We start from the raw sequence: 12419 nt of genomic DNA, 5'->3' as shown, positions 1-12419 counted from the left end.
AAGGCAGCATGTGCACATCCTGTATCTCATAACATGATGATCCTGCCACACAAAGAGAAACTCTCTGCTTTCCCTCAAATTGGCGGGGAAATATGATAACTGGCTGCTAGTATCTAAAGGTGTGTCAACAATATGAAATGGGATTTATACAACCCATGATCCAGCAAAACACTTAAGTGCTTAACTTTAAGCACCTGACATTGAAGTCAATGCTCCTGATTCCCCTTTACACCAAGACCACTTTACAACACTCTGCCCATGTAAAGAAGCCTTAAAGTGGGTGTAAACATAACTTATATCACTTTAAAGCAGGGGTCGGCAACCTTTCAGAAGTGGTGTGCCAAGTCTTCATTTATTCACTCTGATTTAAGGTTTCGCGTGCCACTAATACATTTTAACGTTTTTAGAAGTCTCTTTCTATAAGTCTATAATATATAACTAAAGTATTGTTGTATGTAAAATAAATAAGGTTTTTAAAATGTTTAAGAAGCTTCATTTAAAATTAAATTAAAATGCAGAGCGCTCCAGACCGGTGGCCAGGACCCCAGCAGTGTGAGTGCCACTGAAAATCAGCTCGCGTGCTGCGTTCAGCATGTGTGCCATAGGTTGCCTACCCCTGCTTTAAAGCCTTTCTACATAGCCAGAGTGGTCACAGTGGCTTCAGTATAAATGAGAATCAGGTCCATTGGGGCCACTCATGCTTTGCTGGATTGGGGCCATAATCTGGAGTATTAAAATGAAACTGAGCTAAGGGAAATTTAGCCTCAATATCAGGAAAAATCTCCTAATGATGAGAACAGTTAGACTGTGGAATAGTCTCCCAAAGGGAGTAGTGGAAGCTTCAGTGCTTGAATAAAATAAAATAGGTTGAACAGAGCCATCAAGAATATTCTATAGGGAACAATCATGAATGTTCAGTGGATGGACAAAGTGACCTAACCGATCTTTCCCATCTCTAATTTCTATGAATCCGATGAAAATTTATTAGACATAAAATAGGAATTAGAAAGAAATTTTACTGTTTCTGCCAACATCTGCTGCTGCAGAAGGAGCTGCTGCTTTTGCTCCATCATCTGCCTCTGCAACGCCTGTTTTTTTCCCATCAGTTGCTGATTCAACGTTGATTGCTGGGATGAGTTCATGTAACCACTTCCAGTGTTTGGATTTGAGCAAGTACTGGAACTTGGACTGGGGCCTGCACCTTGGCCTATCACAGAGTGTTGATCCTGAAAAAGAAGAAACATCTTATGAATGATAAAATGAATAAAATAAAATAAAAAATCATCAAGAAAAGGCAATGACTCTTTTTACACACTTAGATTAATAAAGATCAAGTGTGGGACACTGCTCTTTAAACTGCAGGACAAGAGACTGACAACAAAGGCTCATATAAAGAATCAAGCAGAGGAAGTAACTCTAATGCTGTATGGAAAGCCTTGAAAACCTACCATGTGGTTTCAGTGGGAAACCTTGACATTTTAACAGGAGTTTATGGAACCTCAAAGGAAGTAACTGAGCTGTCCTGGGAATTTTACAGGGAACTCCCATAAGAACACATGGCAATTCATATGATTACATGGCAACAAACACTGCATCTACTGACACCTAAAATTTGGTTAGGAACAACAACTATTATATTGAGACTCTCTATTAGAAGTGACAGTTATTTGTAACCTTGTTAGAAAACAAGAAAGTGGTTAGTAGTCACTTCACAGTGCAATGACTGGTGCCTTTTCATTGGCTCCTTCATGTTCCCCCAGGAACAATCTGGGTGAAAGAAAAGAGTAAATTCTGGAGCTGCAGAATTATCTCCAGTTATTATTATTGATCATGTTTTTTCCAGTAGTGCCTAAGACAGTGGCGGATTAGCCAATGGGGCCCGAGCCCAGGGGCCCCGGCCCCAGCAGACAGCTGCTGCAGGGCAGCAGAAGCCTGGAGCCCTGGCAGAAGCGTTGGATGGGTGGGAGAAACCCCTGCACCCTGACCCTGCTCCCTGGCAGAAGCGCCAGGTGGGAAGGGCGAGGTGGGGGAAGCCCCCGGGCCCCGATCCTGCTCCCCGGAAAAGTGTCAGGTGGCAGGGGAAGCCCCCGGGCCCCAACCCTGCTCCCTGGCAGACGCGCCGGGGGAAGCCCCAGCACCTCTCTCTGGTAGAAGCGCTGGGCAGCGGGGGAAGCCCCAGAGTCTGGACCCCAGTTGTGGCCCCGGGCCTGGAGGAGCTCTGGCTTCCTGCCATGGCCTCAGGGCTGGGGGAGTTCTCACTCCCCGCTGCGGACCTGGGGCCCTGGCGGGGGGGACAGAGCTTCTCCGGTCTTGCGACCGCAGTGGGGTGTGGGGCCAGAAAGGAGCAAACGGGTTGCGAGGCCGCAGTGAGGGGGTGGTGGAATGGGGCGGGACTGTGGGTGGAACAGGGGCGGGGCCACAGAGGGAAGGAGCAAAATGGGGTGGGGCTGCAGACAGTGCTGCAGGCAGAAGGGGCAGAATGGGGAGGGGTCCCCCAGTTGCTCTGGCCCAGGACCCCACGAAACCTTAATCTCCTCTGGCCTAAGGGCTGACAAAGAGAAGCACCCCTTTGTGCTAGGCACTGTACAAACACAGAATAAGAGACAGTGCCTGCCGCAAAGCATTTACAATCTAATGGGACAAGACAGACGCAGGGTGGGGAGAGGGGTCTAATACACAAGCAGAGGGAACAATGTGATGGCAGCAAACGGCATGGTAGTTCCATGAATATTTTTTTGGTGGGGAGTGGGGAGTTGGGAAGAAAGGAGAAGGGAGGGAGGAAAAGGGGTCAGAAGGTAAAGGAGGTGTGGAGTGAACCTGAGGTGAAGAGACGATGGGGGAGGGGGGGGTTTGGAGCAAACGGCCAATCAGCACAATGCACAGCAAGTCCAATCAACACTGTTGAAGTTCTCTGAATGTCCAGTGGTCCCTGCTTTGGCTGCTTCTGGCCCAACCGTCTGGCTTCTCTCTGTAGTTTTCCACACAAGGCCACACTGGGGTGCGGAGAGTAAGAGTAAGGTGAACATCTTTTCAAAAGGCAAAAGCAGGAGCCCCACCCTCTCCATGGCCCTGCCCTGGCCCCTCCTCTTCCCCTGAGACTCCACCCCCTGCTCCTCCTCTTTCAGCTATACGTGTTCTGTTTACTTTCTTGTTACAAACTAGACTGAAAAAAAGGTTTTGCTGACAGCAACATGCTTTCTGTTGAATCATTTCACCAGTAGACAGACCTCCACCCTTCCATAAATATAGAAAAAGAGCTACCTCTGCCCCTGTATTATCACACAAAAACCTGGAGCACTCCAATGCCACGTGCACAAAGTTGCGCAGCTATAGCTCAGACGGGCGCTACTGGGGAGTTAGCTAAAATTATGGGGACATCATTTTCCTGACTTTTAGGCTCAATTATTACAACTCATAGAAACGAAGCCACCCAATCTGAAAAAGCTCCAGCTGATACAATATGCAGCAGACTGTCTGCTCCACACCATAGGTGTCCAAGAGCACATCACCCTGGTGCTCTACTGTCTGCACGGGCTCCCCCAGTGATTAGAGTCTAACTCCAGGATTCTGTCCACTGGATTCTTCTAGCTACTTCAGAGACCACCTCTCCCTCCATGACTATGATCTTCCATGACAGCTACATTCCCCTGGGATAATTATACTTCACCAATGGCAGAGACTCATGAGTGCCAGAGTCAGAACTTTCACAGGCACCAATCCTAGACTATAGAACTCACTGTCACAAGAGACAGGAATGGCTACCTTGAGAACTACATGCAACGTTAATTTCTGTGACTTAGCTTTTCCTCAACAAGTTCGACACACACATACACAGAAACAAACACACCCACAAAACCAAAACATACATGAAAAACAAACTGTAAATTAATCCAATTACTTCTCCTACCAACTGGGAAGGAAAAAATACATTGCCGGCCACTGTTTGCAGTATTGTTATAGCCATGTTGATCCCGGGATATGGGACAGTGAGGTAATACCTTTCACTGGATCAACTTCTGGTGGGGAAAGAGGAAAGCTTTCATGTTCCACAGAGCTCTTTTTCAGGTCCTTTGTGGCTCCTGAAAGCTTGTCTCTCTCACCAACAGAAGTTGGTCCAACAACAGATCTTACCTCACCCACTTTGTCTCTCTGTGGATGGTTATTGTTATTTCTAATTTAAAATAATTCTGCGGCATTCAGACAGGGCCATATAAGTAAAGTGTTTAACAATCTAAATATGACATAATACCCACAACTTTCTTTTGGAGCCACCTACAGCCTCCAGGGCAGCATTACAATTGCACCTCTGAAAATTTAATGGACTTTTACACAATTCTGTCTTGCACACATTCTTTTCAATTCAAGAAATAATCCAGAATTGCTCAGCCTCTGCCACATTCTTCAGCCCTTATGTTAGCTGTGAGACAGAAAGTATTCCTTTCCACAGACCAACTTGCCAAGATGTTGTGCAAACTTTTGTACTTCTTAAAATATTTTGAAAGGAAAAATATGTTACAATAAATTGGCTTTGACATCCACATTCAAACTACACTCTAGCTTAAACCCAACCCACATGTTACATCCATTAATAGAATTCATCTGTTTTCTCATTGCACAGAAAATGCAGACTTCCCCAATGTATGCTTTTGAAATTCATGGTAATATATGTAGATTTATCCCCCCACTGCTCAGGTAACTGTGGGTTTTATTTTCAGATAAGCTGGACAGTTTCACTTCTCGATACCTAATAAATACTTTATCTATACCTAATAATACTTTAACAATCATATTTAGAATAGCAGTTGGCACAAAAAATAGCCATTTGGGAAAAAGACACTGCAAAAGCAGTGTAAATCATGAAATTTGAGCTGTTTTATTTTTCTTTGCTGCCATGAAACGAGAGTGTTAGTCTATGAATCTATAATGTGTTATTTGTCCAACTTGCTGGTGTTCCAGAGGAGGCGATGTGATGTGAGCAATTGCCTAATAAATCATACTTGATGCAGAGGATTAGTTGTGCTGCAGACTGACCCTTAAAGAACTGGTGCTATTGGGCCTGATTCTCCTCTCACTTCCACCAACAGAAATCAAGAGTCCATACAGCTGCACCACTGTAAAAAAGGTGCAAGTGAGATCAGATTTTGTCTAACAAGATACGGTTTTTTAAATATACATATACAGTGAGAAATTCTGGCCTGGGTGGATTTACACTGCTGTAATTAAGAGTAGAATTTGGCCCAATATGTTTTAGATCTAATAATAACGAATATTTTACTGGAATTGTCTTTCCTTTTTAACTAGACACCAAGTATACTGGGCCACATTAGACCATTTCATCTTCCAGAATGGAGGATGAAATTGATGTTCGATGGGATTGGCCTGTGGAAGGAACTTCCTGCGGAAATTAGGCAAATCCAAAGTCAGACAGGCTTTTAGGAAATGCTGCCAAACCTTCTTGTGACAGAACAGGATGTGTCATTATCAAATGGTAAATTCTGTTTTCTATTAGGACCTCCATCTTGTATAGGGTGACCATATTTCCCCAAGTGAAAACAGGACACCGTGCGGGGCTGGCCCAAGGCCCTCCTACTCCTCCCGCATGGGGCTCGCCTGAGCCACCTGGTGTTATTGCTCATCTGAGCCCTTACCGCGCATGGGGCTGGCCTGAGGCCTCTCGCTCCCATGCCGGTCTGGCCCGAGCCCCCTGGCATTGCCACCCACCCAAGCCCTGCCGCCTGGGGCTGGGGCTGACCACCCGAGCCCCGCTGCCCAGCATCGCTGCTTGCCCTATCGAATGTTCCTCCTTGTCCCCCTAAGGAGGCGCACTTTTTTGGCAAAACTGGGCATTTGTCCCTCTTTGCTCTTGCCAAATTGGCAAGAGCAAACAGGATCAACTGCCCAGTTTTGCCAAAAAAAGTCAGGAGGTCCGGGACAGGGCTTAAAAAGGGGACTGTGCTGGCCAAAATGGGACATATGGTCACCTTAATCTTGTATCATGTGCTGAACATATCTAACCTTTCACAAAGCAAGCCTATGGAATTGCATTCCACATCGCCACTTTGCCGGGGAAAGATGATTGACACCTTGTTGAAGGATCATAATGAGGAAGCCATCAAGAAAGCAATCTAGGGCCATCAGCTTTGATGGTCTGTCAATTGCTGGCCCACTCCCCTCCTGGAACAATGGACTTTCTACTCAGGGACCTGAAGGAAAAAGGGACAAGCTTTCCAGCAGAACATATTGCAAAAGGAGACTATGGCCTTGGCTACACTTGTGAGTTACAGCGCTGTAAAGGCTCCCCCAGCGCTGTAACTCACTCCCCGTCCACACTGGCAAGGCATTTGCAGCGCTGTATCTCCGTGGTTGCAGCGCTGCATGTACTCCACCTCCCCGAGAGGAATAGCGAGTATTGCGCTGCCGCTGTAGCGCTGTGGCGCCAGTGTGGCCGCCCAATGCGCTGTGAATGGCCTCCAGAATTATTCGGCAGTATCCCACAATGCCTGTTCTAGCCACTCTGGTCATCAGTTCAAACTCTACTGCCCTGGCCTCAGGTAACCAACCATGTGACCGACCCTTTACATTCCCCGGGAATTTAAAAAATCCCCTTCCTGTTTGCTCAGCCCGGCGTGGCGTGGAGTGCTATCAGCAAATCTTTCCAGGTGACCATGCCGCCACGCGCCAAGCAAGCCCCAGCATGGAGCAATGGCGAGTTGCTGGACCTCATCAGTGTTTGGGGGGAGGAAGCTGTCCAGTCCCAGCTGCGCTCCAGCCGTAGGAATTACGATACCTTCGGGAAGGTATCAAAGGACATGATGGAAAGGGGCCATGACCGGGACGCCCTGCAGTGCAGGATTAAAGTGAAGGAGCTGCGGAGTGCCTACCGCAAAGCCCGCGATGCAAACGGCTGCTCGGGTGCTCCCCCCGCGACCTGCTGATTCTACAAAGAGCTGGATGCGATACTTGGGGTTAACCCCACCTCCACTCCGAGCACCACCATGGACACTTCAGAGACGGTGTGGGGGGGGAAGGAGGAAGAGGAGGAGGAGGAGGAGGAGGAAAACGGGAGTGATGGTGGTGGGCCGGATGGAGACACCCCGGAATCCCTGGAGCCAGGAGCTCTTCTTGAGCCAGGAGGAAGGTAGCCAGTCGCAGCGGCCGGTACTTGGTGGAGGACAAACAGAAGAGCAGGTTCCCGGTAAGCGTTTTTTTTTTTTGGGAAGGAATTTTTTCGGTGCGGGCTCTTTGGGAGAGGAGGGTTAGGCAGGCATGCCTAGATGCGGAATAGTGCATTGATGTGGTTTATCACATCGCGGTAATCAGCCTCGGTAATCTCCTCGAATGTCTCATCCAGAACGTGTGCAATGCGCTTGCGCAGGTTTATCGGGAGAGCCACCGTGGTCCTTGTCCCAGCCAGGCTAACGTGTCCGCGCCACTGTGCCGCGAGGGGTGGGGGGACCATTGCTGCACACAGGCAAGCTGCATATGGGCCAGGGCGGAAGCCGCATTGCAGTAGAAGACCCTCCCTTGCTTCCCAGGTCACCCTCAGCAGCGAGATATCGTCCAGGACGAACTCCTGTGGAAAATGTTGGGACAGTGTTCAGTGTAGGTGCCCCCTGAAGCTGTTGGCTCTCCCCAAGGCACAGAAACCCAGAGGACAGTGCAGCCCTGAAACAATCAGTCCCCCTTACTTACCATTTTGAGGCTCCCGTGGGATATGTGTGCTCTGTTTCGGACGGGAAAATTATGCTATTGTGTAGACCTTGTGTGTTTTCTACTCCTTAAGTGTGGGGGGAATCATTACTCTGTCTGGTATAAACAATGCTGCCTCTGTTAAATGTTGCATTTTGCCTATACAGCTGCATCAACCTTGAGACCTCAGCCGTCCCTCTTATCGCCTGCTCAGAGACTGCAAAGACTCAGGAAGAGACCGTGAAAAAGCAAAGAAGACATGCTGCAAGAAGTGATGTGGCAATCTATTAAAGAGAATGAGAAAGCACAGAACTGGAGGGAGAGAGAAAGCAGGATCCGCCAGGAAAACGCAGCGCACTGGCGGCAAAGTACCGCGCACCGGCAGCAAAGCACTGATAGGCTCATAAGCATCCTGGAGTGCCAAGCAGACGCTATCCAGGAGCTGGTAGCCATGCAGAAAGAGGAGCAGTACCGCAAACGCCACCCCCCCTACAGCCCTTGTAACAAAACTCTTTCCGTTGTGCCCCACTGTTACCTCCAACCCACTTTCCCCAACTTCCGTGTTCTTCACGCCACCCGCTGCCTCCAACATCAGTATCTTCACGACCCAGCCCTGAAAACCACGACCCTTACCCTCTGCACTCAACCCCCATCACCATGCAGTATAGCTATCCTGAAGTGCAGCACTCACTGCACAGCACACCAGACAGGACATACGCGAATCTGTGATTGTACCGTTCCCCACTCCACCCCCTTGTTTCTTTTCAATAAATAATTTTTTTTCTTTTCAATAAATGGATTCTTTGGCTTTGAAAACATTCTTTATTATTGCATAAAGTAAAAGACTCCTTAGCCCAGGAAATAAACAGGCACTGCAAGTCTGCTTGTCTGCTTAGCAAACACTGATTCCTAAAGATTGGAACTACTGCACTTCACTCCCATGCAGGGCACCAGATATCACTGCTGGTTTTCAGCCTCAAATTGCTCCCTCAAGGCATCCCTAATCCTTGCAGCCCCACGCTGGGCCCCTGTAATAGCCCTGCTCTCTGGCTGTGCAAATTCAGCCTCCAGGTGTTGAACCTCGGAGGTCCATGCCTGAGTGAAGCTTTCACCCTTCCCTTCACAAATATTATGGAGGGCACAGCACACGGATATAACCGCGGGGATGCTGTTTTCAGCCAAGTCCAGCTTCCCATACAGAGATCGCCAGCAGCCCTTTAAACGGCCAAAGGCACACTCCACAGTCATTCGGCACCGGCTCAGCCTGTAGTTGAACGTTCCTTGCTGCTGTCAAGGCTCCCTGTGTAGGGTTTTATGAGCCACGGCATTAACGGGTAAGCGGGATCTCCAAGGATCACAATGGGCATTTCAACTTCCCCTACCGTGATCTTCCGCTCTGGGGAAAAACGTCCCGGCCTGCATCTTCCTGAACAGCCAAGTGTTCCGAAAGATGCGTGCGTCATGCACCTTTCCGGGCCAGCCTGTGTTAATGTCAATGAAACGCCCACGGTGATCCACAAGCGCCTGGAGAACCATAGAGAAATACCCCTTCTGATTAACGTACTCGGATCCTAGGTGGGGTGGTGCCAGAATAGGAATGTGCGTCCCATCTCTCGCCCCTCCACAGTTAGGGAACCCCATTTGTGCAAAGCCATCCACTATTTCCTGCACGTTACCCAGAGTCACGGTTCTTCTGAGTAGGATGACCGACCGGTAGCTGTCTGGAGTTGCCAGCTTCCAGATTGCAATAGCCACCCGCTTCTCCACTGGCAGGGCAGTTCTCAATCTCGTGTCCTTGCGCCGCAGGGTGGGGGCAAGCTCCTCACACAGTCCCATGAAAGTGGCTTTTCTCATCCGAAAGTTCTGCAGCCACTGCTCGTCATCCCAGACTTCCATGATGATGTGATCCCACCACTCGGTGCTTGTTTCCCGAGCCCAAAAGTGGCATTCCACGGTGCTGAGCATGTCCGTGAATGCCACAAGCAATTTCGTGTCGTACGCATTACGCGGCTCGATAGCATCGTCGGACTCCTCACCCTCACTTTCACTGTCACTTTGGATCTTAAGGAATAGTTCGACAGCCAAACGTGACGTGCTGGCGAGACTCGTCAGCATACGCCTCAGCAGTTTGGACTCCATTTCCCGCAGACAGATCGCGCTGCACAGAAACCGTTGAAAGATGGCACCAAAGGTGGACGGAAACAAAGGGATTTCTGGGATGCGAAGCGATGCATCACGGGGCATTGGGACAGGACCCAGAATCCCCCGCACCCACGCCCCCTTCCCACAACCCACGGCGCCAGAATGGGAAAAGGTGCTCTGGGGGATAGCTGCCCATAATGCACTGCTCCCAATAGCACTGCAATTGCCGCAAATGTGGCCACGACAGTGCGCTGGGCAGCTGTCAGTGTGGACAGACTGCAGCGCTTTCCCTACTCAGCTGCACGAAGTCAGGTTTAACTCACAGCGCTGTACATCTGCAAGTGTAGCCAAGGCCTGAATATGCTGCTCTGAGCAGGGGGAACATCCATCATCACAAAACTAAAAGGCTTGCAGGAACTAGAGGGCAAGACAGACTTTGCCAAGCCTGAAATACTAACATACCTAAAAAAATAACAACGAGGAGTCCTTGTGGCACCTTAGAGACTAACGAATTTATTTAGTCTCTAAGGTGCCACAAGGACTCCTCGTTGTTTTTGCTGATACAGACTAATATGGCTACCCCTCTGAAACCTGTTAACATACCTCAGACTCACAGAGGGGTGAGATCAGACAAGGAGAGGGTACTTTGAAGAGTAAAGTGACTGTGGTGAAGAAATTCCTATGCTAAGCCTAGGAATTCATGTTCCATGAATCCCTGTCGTGTTGTCCCCAAAGGGGTTAAACTAGAAGCCCAGAGAGCCCACAGCCTAGGTGGGACTCTGAGAGAGCACATGAAAAAGACTAGGGGGGCTCAGAGGTCTGAAGCACTGGTTTTGGGGTCTGAGGCAACTGGACTGCGGAGTCCCATCTCCCAAAGAAGGGCATCAGACAAGAGGTCTGAGCCTGCGAGTGTGTCCTATGGTTCCAGAGCTAGAAACAGTGACTAGACTCTACCCAGACCCAGTTTCCTTCCGAAGTACGTTGGATCCAGCTATTGGGTCCACTTGCATCAGATTGCTATCACGCAGAGGGGCACAGGGCCAGGTTGTAACACCTTCCTCTCCAAAGACACATTTCCACTATAGCAAGAATGGCATTCACAACACAGACACCCCTTTCCTCCGAACAACTTCCCCTCAAAAAGAATGAGCAAATAAATAGAAAAAAATCTGAAACAAATCAACGGGTGAAGAACCAGAGACTATGAAGTACACGAGAGACTTGGCTATTGCTATTATGGGGAAGGGGCTCAGCTACTCTAGTGATGGGCAGCAGTATAATACACTAAGGTAGACAGACAGAGAGACGGATAGATTAGATAATAACTCAAGAAATCCTCTAAGCAAGTAATACTCCCAGGGTTTGTTCATGAAAACCAAGAGGAATTTTAAACACATTTATGTAACCAGCAAAATCAAAACATTCAGAATCAAATTTTCTTTTCCATTCTACTGCTGCTCCCCCCGTTTAGGTCTGGGGGTTGCAGTAGTATAATTGAGGGGGAGAATTTGGCTCCAAATATACACACGTAAATGTGAAAACAGACTTTCCTTTGTTTCTTATGGGTACATTAGGTGTAAAATGCAACAAAAATGCCAGACGAAGATCTTAATTTAGTTCTACCCACCGCATATCCAACCTCCACCCCTAGGCTCTAAACACCATTATTTGTTGATATCACCATACGGGTGATATCACCTATAACTCAAAGGCAGCTCAATCATTGTTATGAAAATGTGCTAAAAATCACCAAGTGACCCTGGCCTGAGACGACATATACTGAGAAGTAAGGAATTCTGACCAGATTTCTACAGCCAAGTTACATATCCTTGAAACAGGCGTTAATAATGGAAACACTGACACATGGAAGAAAACAATGACCCATGCACAGCTGACTCATGGGTCAGCTTTATTCCACCCCAGATGGGTTACGCAGTCACCCTTTACTTGTGTAATTAAACTGTTTACATACTCCTCTCCATATGTTCTATATGTGGCTATATTCATAACTGTGCTGCCTAGGTATCTGGAACCCTGAGCATCACAAGAATTCACCCTTTGTTTTATATTGGTAAAAGGTGCCTACAATCTGACATTAGGCTTCTGTTCACCGTGTAATACAATATTGAAATATTCTATATAAAATATTCTATTCTCTTTTGTTTAGGCTTTTATATTGTGCTCACCACTGCAGTAACTGAGCACTTCTACCACAAAGACCCAAAACATTTTACAATGCCACTCTCCAGCCTTTCATCTTTCTGATCCCTTCACCATTCTTTCACACTCATCTTTGCTCCATGCCTTGTATCATCCTGGTCCCTGTGTGTGGAACAGTCTCCTACTTGCATTCCATCAAGATCCCTCCCGCTCCTTCTTCAAATCACCTTCTTGAAACCCACTTGTTCCTGGAATTCTTCTTTCTTTGCCCTCCTCTCTGGTGACATGTTCTCACTGTTCTGACTCAGAACGGGTGCTCTGGCCCAGGGCCACCCAGAGGATTCAGGGGGCCTGGGACAAAGCAATTTCAGGGGCCCCTTCCATAAAAAAAAGTTGCAATACTATAGAATACTATATTCTCGTGGGGG

General features: G+C 48.1%; 1 protein-coding gene across 1 annotated transcript in view; it reads right to left on the bottom strand.

The window, feature by feature from the left end:
• Nucleotides 1–12419, bottom strand: part of MAML2 (mastermind like transcriptional coactivator 2) — a 280479-nt gene that overhangs the window by 13695 nt on the left and 254365 nt on the right. The window contains exon 3 of the mRNA XM_065423660.1: nucleotides 1020–1226. Coding sequence (XP_065279732.1) covers nucleotides 1020–1226 — 207 coding nt within the window. The remainder of the gene's footprint in view (nucleotides 1–1019; nucleotides 1227–12419) is intronic.

Source organism: Emys orbicularis, chromosome 1 (assembly GCF_028017835.1).
Source record: "Emys orbicularis isolate rEmyOrb1 chromosome 1, rEmyOrb1.hap1, whole genome shotgun sequence".
NCBI classification, from domain to species: domain Eukaryota; kingdom Metazoa; phylum Chordata; order Testudines; family Emydidae; genus Emys; species Emys orbicularis.
Note: the sequence above shows the minus strand (reverse complement) of the source record. Positions and strands in the feature narration are given on the sequence as shown.